This window comes from Sus scrofa, chromosome 15, assembly GCF_000003025.6.
Source record: "Sus scrofa isolate TJ Tabasco breed Duroc chromosome 15, Sscrofa11.1, whole genome shotgun sequence".
Classification (NCBI taxonomy): Eukaryota; Metazoa; Chordata; class Mammalia; order Artiodactyla; family Suidae; genus Sus; species Sus scrofa.
This window is the reverse complement of record NC_010457.5, coordinates 21,360,682-21,378,900: the sequence shown is the minus strand read 5'-3', so window position 1 is coordinate 21,378,900 and position 18,219 is coordinate 21,360,682. Positions and strand designations below refer to the sequence as shown.

Here is an 18,219-nt window from a genome sequence, read left to right as displayed (position 1 = left end):
CAATAGCTATGACCTTGAACAAGTCAGCCTTTATCATTCTCAGTTATCAGTAAACCAAGGGGCATAATCACAATAGTTAGTTCTAAGATCCTTTCAAAAGAATAACATCTCGGAGTTCACATCTTGGCTCAGTGGTTAACAAACCTGACTAGTATCCATGAGGATGCAGGTTCAATCCCTGGCCTCGCTCAGTGGGTCAGGGATCCCATGTTGCTGTGGCTGTGGCATAGGCCAACAACTACAGCTCCTATTGGACCCCTAGCCTGGGAACCTCCATGTGCTGCAGGTGTGGCCCTAAAAAGACAAAAAAGAAAAAAGAATAGCATCTCTTGAAATTCCCCTTGTGGCACAGTGGAAAGGAATTTGACGGGTATCCATGAGGATGTGGGTTCAATCCCTGGCCTCGCTCAGTGGGTCGGGGATCCCGTGTTGCTGTGGCTGTGGTGTAGGCCAGCAGCTGTAGCCCCGACTGGACCCCTATCCTAGGAACTTCCATATGCCACGGGTGCAGCCGTAAAAAGAAAAGAAAAGAAAGAAAGGAAGGAAGGAAGGAAGGAAGGAAGGAAGGAAGAAAGAAAGAAAGAAAGAAAGAAAGAAAGAAAGAAAGAAAGAAAGAAAGAAAGAAAGAAAGAAAGAAAGAAAGAATAACATCTCTTAAAAGGACAAAACTGAAGGAAAATGATTATATTGTTTAAACTGCTCTGAGTCAGAAATAGGAACATACAGCACATGCTACTAATAATTACCATCTACAGATTTTATGATGGTAATTTGACTATTACTTTCCATGCTCAGGTCATTTGATATGTAACTAGAGCATACATAGAAGGAATATTTTCTCCTTAAAAAAAAAAAAAAAAAAAAAAAAACTGGCTTTAAATGTAATTTAGCAGATGGTACTGTGTAGTAGTCTCATGTTATATCTACATAACTTTTTATCACCTATATAACCTCTTAGTACTTTGTGACCTCTCTGAAACACTTTTCCTTGTTACAATGTTGCATGCTGGAGTTTACAAAACAATTATGGGCCTGTTACGTTCAATTTCAATTGATGATGTGTTTGTTCCGGATTTCCCCTTCACCAAAATTGCCTTGTTGACCAATAAGCAATATAAGGCTGACATTTCTGAGCACAAGCAACTAATCCTAGATTGTATGTACCTATTTCCAAATATTTGCACCATCTGTCATCCTATATTAGGGTTTTTTTTTCTTTCTTTTGGGGATTCACCTTTACAGCTCAAGGACTGTAGCTATGAATAGGAACGAAATAGAGCTCCAAATGTAGAAAGTATCATAAGCATGAGAAGGAATGTAACCATGGAATGGAGGCAAGGGTGGGGGAATACAAATTCAGGAAGGGCAGATGCATATGCAGTTCTCCACCTTCAAAATGCACACTTTGTTGATTTTCTTGCACTTAAAAGAATTATAAAAACAAATGTATGACATATATTTTATTGACCAATCCTGAATCCATGTTGACTTTGGAGCCAGGTTGAATCTATATAATCTCCACATCAACAAAAATGAGAGCTCGGAGTTCCTATGAGGTATAGTGGGTTAAGGGCATTGCCACTGCAGCAGCTCGGGGTTGCTCCCCCTGGAGAGAGTCTAAGCCCTGGTCCTGGAACTTGCACATGACACCAACACAGCCAAAAAAATTAAAAAGATAGGAGTTCAGTATCAAAGGTGTTCTACAGTTTAGTCAAAATAAGAGAGAAGAAAAGCTCTAAACCTGGTATTCCCAACATCTGGGAACCTCCACATCCAGTGAAGCTTGATTTCCCACTCCTTTTCCTCAATCTGGTAGAGTAACCCAATACACATTAAAAACAATAATAGCAAAAAGCACAACCACTTTCAACATCCCCTGGTTAATAAACCCATCTTATCACTAATCCTTAGAACAATTCTGCTATTGCAGAATACCTTTAAGCATCATCCTATTTCCATATGAAGTATTAAATTCCAAGTGAGACTGGGTAACTTGCTCAAACTAGAAAGTACAGTTTAAATGGAGATTAAATAAATAGAAAGCCAGACTTCTTTCCACTAAAAAGAATTCCATGTGACTCACAACTCTTATTAATTAAGGAATTAATTTAGCATATAAAAGTTTCCCTAGTCTGGTATGGGAACTTGGGACTCTGACAAAATTACCACAGCTTCTAGAAACAGCCCTCTCTTCCAAGAACTCCAGTGAATCAGAAGCCCGTTGTTTCTATTAACTTCCCAAGAAAGCTCTAAAAGTCACCTTCATGCTTTGTAGAATGCCTAAGTACAATCCCTCCTTTCTCAAGAAGGGACTCATCTAGTCACTTCCCCATTCATCACTGAACTATAATTTCAAAAGCTGAGTGTAAATATCAGTAGGTATTCTTTCAGGCGGAGGGGAAGGGAAGAAGTTTAAGAATGCCAGTAGCTTCATGTGTGGTGAGAGATTCTGTCATTTCGTTGTATCTCACAGTTTACTTTCAGGATGGGTTTACAACACTGGGGTGACTTCTTGCATGGCAATTTGGAGATGATGCATATGTGATCCTGTAAAATTTTGTGACCAGGTGCCAAAAGTCTAAGCCTAGAACTAACACATCACAATGGTGAAACCAAGGAACGTCAAGTGAGTCTGACTTTTTTTTTTTTTTTCTTTTTAGAGCCACAGGTGTGGCATATGGAAGTTCCCAGGCTAGGGGTCGAAATGGAGCTACAGCTGCTGGCCTACACCACAGCCACAGCAACACCAGATCTGAGCAGCATCTGTAACCTACACCACAGCTTATGGCAATACCTGATTCTTAACTCACTGAGCGAGGCCAAGGATCAAACCCACATCCTCATGGATACTAGTCAGGTTCGTTTCCACTGAGCCACAATGAGAACTCCCAAGTCGGCCTACTGATTCAAAGTTTTTAAGAATGTAAATTTAAAAAACAAATTTTACTCAGATGTCAAGTGCTAAGGAAGGTGTATGTGCGTGCCAACAAGACACCATCATAGGCGTTCTGTTAATAGCTGATGCTGGCAGCACAACACATGAAAAAAAAATGGTCATTGGTAAAAAGACACAAAATCAAGTATTGCTTCTGATTCTAACCCACTATCTGACCTGAGACAGGCCACTCACCTCTGCACTGACTGCCTCCTGATTTGAAAACAAAGGCATGAGATCAATACAGTTTCTCAAAATGTTATCCTCATTTTTGACTACACGGCCTTTTGAAGGAAGGATTTGGAAAAGCAAGGTCACTATGGTTACCAGGGTAGTTTAGACATCAAGGAATCAGTCTTGGACAGAGACTGGAGCTCAGAAATATAGACAGGTAGAAGAAACTGGATTTGGATTTGAAGATAGCATTGATGAAATGGAGACAAAGGAATTGTGTGACTATCCTGAAACACAAGAAGCGTTGACCCTGTGAATAGACAGACATCTGTAAGGAGTGGCAGATGTGGAAGAAACCACCCATAATGTCACTCTGGAACTACTATCAGGTAAACCTCATTTAGAGCAATTACAAGCAACCTACATAGATGTGAACAAAGATGAGTCTCTTCCATGTCAATTCCAGATTCAGTTCTCACCTATCACTGCCAACATGACTGTCAAGAAATGAAATGCACTTGGTTTGGAGGGTCAGAGAAAAGAAATAACTTTATGAAGAGACTGAATATACCTTCAAAATATACTTTGTTTCTTAAAACACTTATGTTTTATAGTACTCTAAAAAGAAACAAAGTGAAATGTACAGTCTTTTCCCTTAAAATCACTGAAGTAAATGGAGTAGAGAGAAAAATCTATTCTTAAGTTCATAGATCCCAGGAAATGCAAATTACATGCTAACATAGCCAAACAAATGACCTATTTTTACATTTGAGAAATTCTTCATGAATTTCAGATTTCTCTTTGTGAAAAGATATATTTTTGATCTCTATTCAAAAGGTATCTTTATTCCTAATCTTGGATTCTATGTCTCAGTGAGAAGAATCATGCAAGTTTGTGAAACATTGATTTAAAGATTTGCTATATTTAAAAAAAAAGACTCTCTAGCACTTGTTTCAAAATATGTGAAATAAAAAAAAGTGTCCATGTCTTGCATTCATTAACTCATTAATTCACCTAATCTGGAAGTGAGATGTGGTTAATGGAAGCATATCAGAATTTCCTCTTACTTCACGTCTCTTGCAAAAAAGTAAACTCTCATACCAATTACAGGAAAGGTTCACTTCTACCGTGTACAAGTACTATTAATGTGACTTCAAGTGGTCTCTTTGGTCCATTATTTGAAAATAAATCACAGGAGAGCCTGCCATTCAAGTTCTCGATGACAGAATTCAGATTGGTCATACTTATGTTTTTAGAGCAGAGGCTTTCAAATGGAAGAAGAAATTGAATCTTCATTGAGATCTCAAAAGGTGGGTGGGATAAAGATAATAAAAAATGGCTTGTTTCCTCACTTTTCTTCATTTGCTATCTTGTAATCAGATACATAGCTTTTTGCATTGATCTGAGAAAATCGATAAGTATGATAAATTACAATAAGATTAAAGTCAGATACCATACAACATGGCTGGAGAATATACAGATAGCTTGACTTGGCTCTTCCAGATTTAAAGTTAGTTTTAATTATGCACTTTTCTTAAATTTCAACTCAACATATCATCAGTTTCCACATGCAAAGAATTTCTAAGGAAATTCAATCATTTCAAGAAATCAAACTTCTGGAAAAAGAGAATATTCAACCATGAGCACTTCAAAGAAGATCCTAAACGGGTTATCAGCTAAAAATAGTAGAAATCAGTCAGGCTGTTATAAACTTTTACCTAATGCTTTATAACAAACCAACTGTAAAATACTCAGTATATTTAGATCATAAGGGTGTGTGCACGTGCTGTGTTACATTTAGTAATGTATATATACACATGCATGCACACACACATATATTTATATATATTCACATACATATATAATATATATTCAGCATTTTTATTAATGTAAATGCAAAACCACTCCTGCAAAAGAATGAAATAATCCTCTCAGATGATTCAGAAGCAGAGTAGCAAAAGAATAAACTTACTGGCCAGATGTTATATACAAGCCCCTTCATATAGTCTGCCATGTTCTCCCTATCCTTTTCCTTTAAAGATGAAGGAATGGCTAGAGGACTGAATTATTTGGCCTACAGTGCATAGCAAGTGGTAGAGAATGCTTCAATCTGAAATCTGTTGGACTCTGTTTTCTTTTTTTTTGTCTTTTTAGCTATTTCTTGGGCCGCTCCCGCGGCATATGGAGGTTCCCAGGCTAGGGGTCGAATTGGAGCTGTAGCCACTGGCCTACACCAGAGCCACAGAAACGCGGGATCCGAGCCGCGTCTGCAACCTACACCACAGCTCACGGCAACGCCGGATCGTTAACCCACTAAGCAAGGCCAGGGACCGAACCCGCAACCTCATGGTTCCTAGTCGGATTCGTTAACCACTGTGCCATGACAGGAACTCCTGGACTCTGTTTTCAACCTTACTTCTTGTTTCCTTCTTGCCCAAAATATAATTAAATCTGAAAACCGTTTAGCAATTGCGAAATAGATTGGAGAATACACTGTTCTGGTTAAAGGTGTAAGCATAGTATCTGAAAGCTGGTTTAAAAATTATTAATGTGTTAATAATCTTCAAATAAAGCATAGAGGACAAACTTGAATAGAAAATGAAAATCATTGTTGTTATTTAGAGGACATTACAAAGAGTACTGTTAACATCAATTACTGAACAGAACAGTTTGAAATAAATATTTATTTTATCAGCTTTGAATACAAGCCAGTTTTCTGTATTTGGCCTGGAAGTGGGTGTTATATTTACCATTAGATTAGGGGGTATGTCTGAAACTTTGAAGATTTAGAACAGCTTAATGGAAATGAATCTACAATAGAAGAGTTCTCCCTTAAGTGTTCCATTCTCTCCACTGAACCTCCCTCCCAGCTTCCTCACCTATCTGGAAATGACAAGCCTTTCTTCAGTTAATATAATTAATGTCTCTTAGGTAGGGGAGTAGTAGGTACACAGTATAAAAGCTTTGGAGAACAGATGTTATGGAGCTGGGGAAAAGTAAACAGATGGTAATTGCCAAAAAGCTTGAGGATCAAGGCAAGGGCACACTTTAACACAATATTATGGTGGGAATAATCAATACTGAACTGTAGGACTTCTCAAGGCGAGGGTGAAAACATTTCTAACTTTACATGAAAACATGTTTATGAATGAGTTTACATTCCCTCCATTATTTATTTGGCTTTTTTTTTTTTGGCCCTTCTACAGGTCTTCAGATGGGAAGAGCTCCACACTTTCTTAGCTAATGGATGTCTTAGTGTATATCCCTATTACGATGTTTCAGTAACACATAAACTTGATTAGAACACACAAGGTCACTCAGCAAATACGAAAATATATGGAGGGAATATTAATAGTTGGAACATCAAAAACGTTGTGTGTATTTAAATATTGCATAGGAATAGCTGTAAAGAATGTGTGTGAAAAAAGCTTTAGAATTATGGCAAGCTCAATACTGAATCTTTCAGTCTCATCCCCAATGACAGTAGACACACCCACCTTGGGCTTCTGGGGGCTCCACCGCTATGTACATTCTCCTGCAACACTGACTGAAACCTCACCTCCTGAGATATTTCTATAAATCACACCTCTCTTTTCTTTAAATTTCCTCTTTCTCCATACTAATTAACAATATAAGTGCCTTATATTGAGAGCAATATGTATATTCAGTAGCTAATTCTCCTGTTAGCAAAAATTAGCCAATGTTTACTTTCAACCTGGACCCTTACAGAGCAGGACAGTAAAGTGAGTTTTGACTGAGTGGAAATAAGGATTAACAAAATATTCTGAAGTTTGCATTTCTTCCCAATCAGGCTCTACGCCTAAGCAAATGGTATATACTATATTTATATTATATTATGAAATACTTATATGCACATGCAAGCTCATAAGTAATCAGACAAATATGTGTACTAAACAATGCAATATGCAGCAAAATGTTAAAATAATATACCAGCTCTAGCTGACTCAGGGATCCTCTAAGTTTCTCCCCCACCCCCCAGGTGCCTGTCCCCAGACTATGCATTTAATGAGAGCACTTGGTAGGAGACAAGTATTTTTCAAAAGTTTTTATATATGACTTCATTCAGTGTTTATGAAAAGCATATAAAGGATCTATAGCCACCTCCATTCACAAATGAAACAAAGAAAATGAGTTCTCCTACCCCAGACACACTGTGACGAATGGCAGCTGAGCTATGAACTTGAATCTATGCTTTCCAGTGCATAGCCCATAGACAACAGTAAATAAATACTCCTAGTTGATGGCACAAAAGCTCAAATTCCTAATTGCAACATTCCAGTTTTGTGTATGCTACACAGTACACCGTAAATAAACTTAAAATATACCTATAAGTGCTAAAAGTTTAAAATATTATGTAATCATAAATGATTCAAGGGACAAATATCAAAGTAGCTTTATTTTTACTCAGACTAGGAGAAATTTGGTTTGTGTTTTGTTTCCAATGTAATGTACTTCATAAGATAATGCAGCATTAATATTTAATAACACAATTTCCTTTAACTTGTTTTTATATAATCTTTCTTAAATGTACAGTTGGCTCAGTCTTTGAAATAAACAGGGAGATTAGAAGCTTATAGGCAAGGAATGTTTTGTGGTTCATTCTAACCTCAACAGATTAAATGTCATAATCTACATATGCAATAAAATATACATAAAATATATGTAATAAGAAATTAAGGACAAGTAGGAAATGTTCACTATCTCCTAAGTTATAAAGGCTTCTACATAGCACCTGTATCCAATATCAAATATATTTTATAGAACAACCATATAGAATTCGTCCACCAATAAGACACTATCTTATGTTGAATGCTTAGAAGTAATGTCTCCTACTAAATAAAGTTTTTCAACATGATTTCTAAAAGCTATTTTTGAGCTTCTAAATTAAAAACAATAGCTTATAAACTATGATATGTTTATGAATTAGGGAACATGGAAAAATAACTTTTTATAATAATTCACTAAGCATACACTTGAAAATTTTAATCAGGTTTGCTAGACCAAAGTTGAAATAAAAAATACCGAATCCTAATTTCTTTAAGGAAACATTTTATGTTAGCATTACCTAAAACTCAAAAGTACAATAGATATCTTATAAAAGGCATATCATGAATTACATATTTAATCACTATTTTGACCATAGAGGCTGCTATGTGCTGAACTGTAAGAGACTGGTTTTCTACCAGAATAAGCTTTTATTTTTGTTTTGTTTTTTTAATACATAACTAATGCTGCTTCTGTAGCCAAAGAGTAGCTTATAAAAATACAATTTTTAGTCACACTTAAAAAATAAAATAAAAATAAGGGTGTTTTTTTTTCTTGTTTATTTAATTTTTGCTTGTTTGGTTTGGTATTTCGGAGCTGAGAAGACTGTCAAATATTTTAGGAAATATTTTTTACCATTGGACTCAGCAGAAGGGTGCCACCTGGTGGAAAAGTGGTCACATTTTAAACCATGTCTAACTATAAAAATGTACTTAAGAAGCCTTGAAAGTTTCATCATTACCAAGGACAGATACTAACATTTTTTTTAAGTTCCTAGGTATTCATCAGGATATATACGGTCTTTTTATATTATCTCAATAAATATGAGATGTTAACTTCTAAACTGCAAGAGTTATTATTTATACTATAGTTGAAGTTTTAAATATTCTTCATTTTATATTCAAGGTAAATTTGTACACACACACATATAATATTTGCAATTCTTCTGCATTATGCCAACAGGAGAATGCTGAACTGTAATTGTGTAGAAGTTGCATGGTGGGGCTTTAGATCTAAATGAGCTTATTTTCCTTAAATGCCATAGACCAGGGCTATGTCTCATTTCCACCACTTATAAGGACAAGGTTGACAAGTTGCTTGGTTTCTTTAATCCTCTGTGTTCTCATCTCTAAAACAAGAATAACAACAAGACCCACCTCAAAAAGTCACTTTGCGGATCAAACAGAAAAATGCATTAAATATTTCCTTATCAACCCAGAGGACAGTATTTGGCATATGGCAAGCATTCAGGAAGTGATTTCCAGACATAATAATAAGTTACAATAGCTACTCAAGATTTTGTGGGAGTTCCCATCATGGCTCGCTCAGTGGTTAACAAATCCAACTAGGAACCATGAGGTTTCGGGTTCAATCCCTGGCTTTGCTCACTGGGTTAAGGATCCAGCATTGCTGTGAGCTGTGGTGTAGGTCACAGATGTGGCTCGAATCCAGTGTTGCTGTGGCTCTGGCATAGGCCGGGGCTACAGCGCTGATTAGACCCCTGGCCTGGGAACCTCCATATGCTGCAGGAGCAGCCTTAGAAATGGCAAAAAGACAAAAAAAAAGATTTTGTATCCTTCCATGTAAAATGGGATATTGATTGCATTAACTGGGAATGACTGTTACTGCCCATAGTAAAGCATTTATTTTTAGACATTTTGTAAATGTGGAGTGTTATAAAAACAACAAAAATAACTGTCATAAACATTTATTTAATCAATGAAACTTTAACGGCAAGATGACTAAGATGATTAAAATATCTCCAATGACTCAGAACTTTAATAAAAGTATGCAGTCCCTGTACTCTTGTTGCAGCTGCTCCCTGTGAAAAGATGCCTCTGGTCAAGGCACCCTGGGCCAAGGACAGCAGTAGCTAAGATGAAACAGGGCTATCAAGCTCTCTCTAATAACAATTAAACCATGTGGTTCATAACAATTTCACCCAGAGGAAAGACTGGGGTCTTCCACGTTGCTTTAAGTGGAAACGGGTGTTGGATGGCCTCAGGACAAGGCATTTTGAGGTTTCATAGAAATCTCTACCACAGAAATCAAAAGACCTTTCTGGCAACATTCAAAAATTGAAATCACACAAAATCAATACCTAGTAAGTGATTTGCTGAAATATGCCCCCTATTTAGCCATCAAGTAAGACTTCATAAAGCTACATGGTTAGTTAAATTTGTGGATTTTTTGTTTTCAGAAATATCACAGAAACTTGAACAATAAGTCATGTCTCTATGGAGCTATTATATCTAGGAACACATGAGAGTTGTGTGACAAAGGCAGAATTAGATCACAATGACTAACAATATTAATAAAAACAGTAATTTTAGAAGACACAGTTTAAGCATTCACAATTGTTCACATCATCTGGTTATCATTTTATTTGTCTAGCTTTAGACAAAGAAAAGACTACATATAGGTATCTTCTGGGAGTGCTTGGGAAATCCCCAATGGAATGCTGCCATGTACATTTCAGTCTTTCTTTCCTTCCCCTGGAGAAATCAATCTCTTTCATTTTAATTCAAGTGTAATATGCATACCATTGACATTTTAAAATCATGTCAATGTTCAGAAAGGCACTTTAAAAGACTCAATTAAACAAGAGTTCTGCAAATGGCCACTCCCTGACTATTCACAGTGGCCATAAACAAAAATGCAGGCTATCAAGAAAAAGGGATGCCTGTCTGAATCTCTCTCCATACAAATTTTAAGCACAGATTAGTTCTGACAAAAGGCTTGGCTGTGCATATACAGCTTGTTCTCTCTCTATATATATGTATGTGTGTATGTATATACATTTTCAGTTTCTGTGTGCTCTTCTCTGCTTCTTCCTTCCCACCCCCACCATCACTGAACTGTTAGCAGCACCTCAAGTAACCAGCTGGTGTCACAGGTTAGTGAGCAAAGATTTCATGTGGGGACTCTCACCTGACTAATCATTCTTATTGGTAGCATCATTTTAAGAAGTGGTGGAGAGGCTCAGCGGCTTGTTAATGAAAATTAAGGGCTGTCAGCCTGAAAGAGGATGTTAAATCCATGTTCCTCTCCTGAAATTATTTTTATAATCTCTAACCAGTTGCTACCTTGTGGTTTGTGCTGGAAGGAGCAGGTATAAAAGGAAAGGAGATATCATGTAATACAAAGGTTTTAATATTTTCATACTTATCTCAGAGTAGGGAGCAAAGAGTATGGTTTAAGAAAATAACTGCTTCACATTTAAAAAAAAAAAAACTGCAACACTCATTCAGTAAACAGGCTTTAAGGCGTTGAGTAATCCTCACCACCTGTGTGAAACATATGTGAGGGAAATGAAAAGGGTAGCGTAGGGGAGAAGACAGAGGCCACTAGCCAGGAGAGATGGCCAGGACTAGAATATTAATAACAGCAGCCCTGGCATCGCCCCTTTTGCCTCACGCCACTCTCAGCGATTTGGACATTTCTCCTTCACTAGCTCCTCAACGCTTAGAATATGCGAAGAACGAAACCTCTACTGGAGTCTAGCTGTTTGCACCTACTTCTGGCAATGAGCTAGAGATGTCTCTGCCAGAAATGCGTCGGGAAGCCTTCAACAGTGGACTTGGGGGCAAAGGGACCATCTCCGTACTCCGGCGCCTCTGTCCTCCAGCCTCGTAGTTATCCGCTGACCTAAGTGTAGCCCTCTCGTCTCAGACTCTGATGTAAACGTGACCGTAGGTAGCTCCAGCCCGCGCATCACAGCCTCCCTCCCCTTCACCAGGGAACCTCTGTGCTCCCGACCCTATAACTTTGGTTAAAAGCGACACCAAACTCCCCTAGTCACCTCAATTCAGGAACAGAAACGAGATGAAAATCCACCCTACGGTTATGCTACAGACCCCTAAAGACCGAAACAAAAAAGGGGTGGCCAGAGCAGAAAAAGGGGAAAAGGGACTGAAATAACCCTCAACCAGCGTAGGATACCTCATCTCTGCAGACACAACACAACTGGACCCAACAAATCACTAAAGCCAGTATCTTTCCAGTTCCCCATAATAATGCCTTTTTTGCTTCAAGCTCTGCTCCAAGCAGACCACAGATGCGTGTTTCACACTCTTCCATTATTTTGCTGCGCCCCCGTCCCGATCTCTTCAAAGGAAAAAAAAAAAAAAAAAAAAAAAAGAGAGAGAGAGAGAGAGAAGAAAAAGAAGAAAAGAAAGGTAAAACTCTGCCGGCCTAAAGGTCATTTGCCGACTTGGGTAGCTTTGACCAGCACTCATCTCAGCTACGTGAAGACAGAGCTCGAACCCAGCAAGGGGACGCCTTCAGGAGCGCAGCAATTCCTTCAACGCGCTTTTATAGGAACCAAGAGACCCCCATACTTTGGCCCCAGCCACCTCTCCCTCCCTGGGAGGCCCGCCCGCTGGGGCTTCCCGGGCCACCCGGGCCTTTACCTCTCTCCCCCCTTCCCCGCGGCTCTCCACCTTGCGCATCCTCTCGCCTGGCCCCGGAGCGCACTAAGATGGTCTAACTTCCTGCGGAGTCCATGGATGAGCTGAGGAGAGCCTGGAACTGGGGCGGGGGGAGGGTGGGGAAAGGGAGGCGTGGGAGCTGAGCCCGGGAGGAGGGGTAGTGGGGAGCAAGGACTGGAACCTCCCTTCCTGGGAGGGCCTGGCCGCAGCAGCCTCCTCTCACCTGGTCCGCCGGCTGCGCCTGGCTCGCCCTGGCCCCCGGGGTGGGCTGCTGCTCCTGCTTCATGGCTGTCATCGCCGGCGGCCCGCGTTGGCGCTCACTTCCTCGCGGGCACTTCAGACTCGGGGACCGTCACTTGGCAGCGATCGCATTTCACAGGCGCCCGACGCTCTCGGAATTAGCGGAAGGGAAAGCGGCAGCGACGGGGTGGGGGAGGGGAGCGATAGGGAGGGGAAGAAGAGAGGAACCAGGCAGGCTCCCCCTTTCAGGATCCCTGCTTTGGCTACCGCAGACGCTCTAACTCCCCACTCCCCCCGCCCTCCCACCACCCCAAAGCGCGGAGAGCTTTGAAGACCAGACACCACCAAGTGACAAGTTAGTGGACTGACGAGCTGCGGGCCAGCTGCACCTGACCGCTCTGGAGCGTTGTCTCGCAGCCCCAGAGGAGCCCAGCTCGCATTCTACCGCAGTCGGCTCCCCCAGCCGGCTCCCGGGGTCTCCCCGCGAGAAGCTCAGCGCGCCAGGTGGAGTAGCTGGGCGCTGCGCTCCAGCATCTCCCAAGCAACCGCAACGCGGGAGAGAGCCCTGAGCCGGGCGCTAGCTCCTCACAAGCGCGGCCAAGGCTGCCGGGCTCCGGCGGGTTCCCTCGCCCCCCCGCTCCGCGCCCCCCACGGGCTCCTGCTAAAACCCGGAGAAGCGGAGTGTGAGTGTGCAAAGCCCTCGGTGGCTCTGGCGCTTGCCACTGGGCATGCTCCAGCGCTCCGAGAAGGCAGCGGCAGCGGGGCACTGGGGGTCCAGAGCCCCACCCGGGTTCTACCTGGGCCACCGACCGCAGTTGAGACCCCAGGGGTTGACGCAGATTATCACCCGAGGCTTTGCGCCTCCTAATTTGGGGCACTGGACGAGGATCCTTTATTTATCCGCCAGTCTGGATTCCCCTGCTAGGTGTCTGATTAATGCCAGTGGAATTCCTAAAGACTGAATAAAAACAATAATGATGATACTCTGGTACTCACACTCCCCCCCTTCCCCTCTTTTTCTGGACACGTAGAAAACCCTTCAAATTTTAAGTCCCTTTGCAGCCTTCCCTTTGCTCAACACAACTCACTTTCAAAGTTTGTTTATTGAGCACCTATCATGTGCCAAACACATTCTGCAAATTCCCTGCCAGCAGAGAGTTTATGAAATAGTGTGGTAGTGGGAGCCTGGAACAGAAATGGGAATCAAGGAATCAATGCAGCTCTTTGGAGGCTGAATTCCTGCGAGTATAATAAAGACTCAATTTCATCCCTGTGTTAGCACTTGGCTTTCCAGGAGGCTAGAAAGGATCCCCTCAAAGCAGATGCGCAACTAGCAGTCCATGAGTCTCCGAAACAGGCTGTTGGAGGTCCCTTGCCAGAGACAAGGCAGGTGGAGTTAAATATCTCATGTTATTGGCCTCAGAACACTGGTTGTGATGACGTTTCAGGAGAAGGGACCTAGATTGTGGGTGGAGGTAAGGAAGGGGAGTAGCCTTGAGTCATGTTTTACTGGCTAAGGACCAACTCCACCCTTGTTTGAGTTTCTTTCCATTAGAACTAGCCACCTCCTAGCTGTGGGAATGTTATAGGATAAAAGGAGTTGAAGCTCCAGCCTTCTTAATTCTTAAAACATAAACTGTCATACTTGCCCTGAGCATTAATTGTAACAATAGTGTCTTTAAGATATATTTTTTTAAAGAAAGCAATGTTCACCAGATTTGAGATTAGAAAATAAAAATAAAGTGACTTTCTCTATAGAATGGCAGTGTTTAGGTGGAGAGAGCTTGCTTTTCAAAAATAGGTAGTCAAGTGCATTATTAGGAGTGACCTATTACAGTGTTGGCCCATTTTGATAGAAATGACTTTTCGATAGGAATGACTTTGCCAGTTGTAAAAATACAAATCAAACTGTTAAAATGAAACAATAATAAAATAGCTATTGGGCAATTTATCCATTAAATCTAACAATCCGTATTTTCCCTCACATGTAGTATCTTGGGAGAAAGGGAGTTAAATTATTCAAATAAGTATCTCCATCTGTATATTTTGCTCTCCTGCTCATTATTTCAATGTATTTGTCACTTGAATGTGTTTCTATTTTGGACAATCGACTTGACTTGCAGGAATTTAGTTCTGTGCAGAGATTTCTGTCCACACAGGACAAGTATAGACCAGAGGGAATTATCCTCATTCCATTTAAGATTACTTATTTGATTGAATTAAGATGTTCAATTTGCACCCATTTTCAGTGTTCAGTGTAAAATCCACTTTGGTCACAAACCAAGACATAAGTTGTTGTATGTTTCATGTATAATGTGTATTAGTGTCTGTATGGTTTGTATATTATTAACTTTATTATTTTCTTTTTATAGCCCCACCTGTGGCATATGGAAGTTCCCAGGCTAGGCATCACATTGGAGCTACAACTGTCAACCTGCACCCCAGGCACAGCAACACTAGATCCAAGCCGCATCTGGGATCTATGCCCTCAGTTCATGGCAACACTGGATCCTTAACCCACTGAGCAAGGCCATGAATGAAAACTCCATTCTCAAGGATAATATGTTGGTTTCTTAACATGTTGAGCTACAATGAGAACTCCTGGCTCATTTTTTTAAAAGGAAAGCTTCTTGGAGCTCCCACTGTGTCTCACGGTAAGGAACCAGACTAGTATCCATTAGGATGGCATTAGCTCCCTGGCCCTGCTCAGTGGGTTAAGGAGCCAGCGATGCCATGAGTTGCTGTGTAGATCGCAGACACTATTCAGATCTGACAGTTGCTGTGACTGTGGTTTAAGACAGCAGTTGCAGTTCTGATTCCATCCCTAGCCTGGGAACTTTCATACGCCATGGGTGCGGGCCTTAAAAAAAAGAAAGAAAGAAAAAAAGCTTCTTTGATTTAATTTGAGCATTTGTCTTTTTGGTAGGTTCTTATTTTATCTAAGATAAGAAGATTACTCTTGGATCTAAGTTAAAGGCATTAATTAAAACTTAATCACATGTAAACTGATGTCCCTAACTTAAATACTCTTGTGTTTTGTAATGTGAAGCCCTTGAATTATAATGTAGGATTTTCTACTTCATTTCATATTGAAGAACAAAGTTCTACTGTTCAAGAAAAAAAATAAATACCTTTCATTCTAAGAGCAAATGTCTGCAGCTGAGTTTTGTATGGTTTCTTCTGATTATAGGTTATAAAAAAATGGTAATTTACAATCAAACATCTACAAAGCCTTAAAACTACTCAAACAGATATAACCCTAGTGCAGTGTGGACAGGAGGACCTAAACTAGGCTGGATGGATGTCACTATATTGATGCTCTTGCCCCAACTCCATCACTCATGGAGGTATCAAAAGTTTAGATTAGGTGACCATTAAGATCCCTTCTTTCCCTAAATTTCTATGACTATAAATTGATTGTATGGACCAAAAGACCATCATCAGGATGATAAATTATTTACATATGCTTAAAATTGAGTCAGACAATTAAGTACTTAGAAACATACCCCAAAATCAACGGATAAGTAAATTACTTCACTAAGGATCTTTAATTTCCCCATGCTCTCTAGTTACACATAAGTGTACAGTAATAATTCTTCTCTAGATACTATTTTTAGAATTCAGAAAATCAAAATTAATTTCTTTAAGAGCATAATTTCTGAAAATTAAAGATCTACTAAAGGAGAGTTTTATTGAGATTTATAAAATATTGTTGAGTATTTTTTTCCATATATTATCTTTGATGAGCTAACTCATGGGCAACCACACATTTTATAGCACTCAAACAATGCTAAAGGAGGTTTTTCTACAGTTTTCATGGAAAGGAATCTGACACTTATAACTGCGAAAACCTGAAAAGACTGCCCAGAAAAATCGTCTCTGTTTTGGGTTAGAAATTCCAAACTTTGCAGCATGTGGCAATATTATCCAGGAAAACTTCTAGGGCTCACACTCTACTACTTCCTTCTGAAAATTTTTACTGCGTCAAATCCTAGTTTCAGGTTCCCACATAGACATAACCCACTATGCTACTTCCTCAATATAGTGATTGAAATTTCCCAAGTCACTCAAAAACTTTCTCACATACAACACTATGAACATCGGCAATGTCTTTCTGTCCTTGATATTTGATTCTTTAAAAGTACGATGCCAATGCAGCACATTTCATTTTATCTAGAATTATTAACATGGATAATTGAGGACAGGTTATGAAATTTAGATAATAATTAAATTCATTCAAGATTATCATTAAAATGTTTAAGCCTCAGTGGCAAACATGGATTGTTCCACAAGATTTAGGTCATGTGTGCTCTCTTCAGTCTTCCATATCAAAGAGTAGGCCCAGGGCCATAAAAATCTCACATTTCCTCCAACAACAACCAGTCACAAAAAAGCCTGACTAAACCCTAATACGAGGGAAAGACAAAGTTTCTTGAGAATGTGTGAAGCCAGTAGCCTTCTTTAGAGATAAACTCTTCAGTTTCAGATCAATTACTTAAGGCAAATGGGACTCTGTAAGCAGATACTTGCCAGGAATCTCTCCCTGCTTTTCTTTCTTCTCTCTCCTGAAAGTAAATCTGCAGTGTCATGTAAAGGCCACTTTGATGGGGATTTCTCTAGCATTAGCCAGTCCTCTATTGAGTGTCCATAATGAGCACAGCATCAGGAAGACAGAGTTCATGAGCTGTGTCTTCAGAGACCTGGCCTGAAATGTGCCCAATTAGCTTTTCACAGATCAAGAAATAGCTTTAGTTCACATCTTCTGCTATCATTTGCTTTCGATTTATAAATCACCTTTACTCACCTCAGTCAGCTTCTTGAATTCCCCAAAGAGCATATCATGTCATTGGGCAGAAAACCAGTATGTGCACAATCCTCAGAAATGAGATGTGTTTTTTGAAACTCTATCCAGTAAACTCTCACCAAAATGTATTCATAAAAAAGAGAAAAAAAAAAAAAAGGAATAGCAGCACTGCATATTTAAGTGATCCCCACTTACACCACTCATACTGTTCTGAGAATCTTTTGGTATTAATTTTACTAAAGTTTTTGTCAGTCTCTGTCTATCCTAGGAAGACTTTCCTGCTGTAAAAATTCATAGCCCAATTATGATCTCTGGTGGAAGCCGACAGAGTTGCAATATCCTGAGAGCCATTCTTGTTGCTCACTGGAGACCAGAAATTTTGGACAAACTGCTCATTCACACTAAGACCCTGGTTCTATAGTCCCCTTGGCTGTTACATTAACACACCTTGAATCTTCCTTTCACTCGACAGCCCTTCTGTGACATATATAAGGGTATTAGGACAGGAAAACAACTAGTATGATTTTTCCCATGTAATTTTCTCTCTAATGTATAGCTGAATCACAACACCCAAACATCTGGAATGTGGGATATTTACCTGTTATCATGATTATTTTTGTGTACTCGATACTTTACAAGGGGTCTGTGTTTATGTTAATTTATTTATTTTTTGGAGTAATCATTTAATGCCTTAGTTGTCAACATAGTTAAAAAAAAAAAAGCAAATCTTTTTTTCTGGTATTTTTTTTCTGATCTTTACCTTTCTTTAGAAATAAAATCAAGTTTATTGAGTCAGATGCTGTCCACAAATGACAGCAAGATTGTCAGATGTGGAAGAGTACTTAAAAACA

General features: G+C 39.7%; 1 protein-coding gene across 1 annotated transcript in view; it reads right to left on the bottom strand.

Annotated features, from left to right (window-relative positions):
- Nucleotides 1-13,201, bottom strand: part of DPP10 (dipeptidyl peptidase like 10) — a 646,290-nt gene extending 633,089 nt beyond the window's left edge. The window contains 1 exon segment of the mRNA XM_021075451.1: nt 12,548-13,201. Within this exon segment, the coding sequence (XP_020931110.1) occupies nt 12,548-12,619 (72 nt within the window). The 5' untranslated portion in view covers nt 12,620-13,201.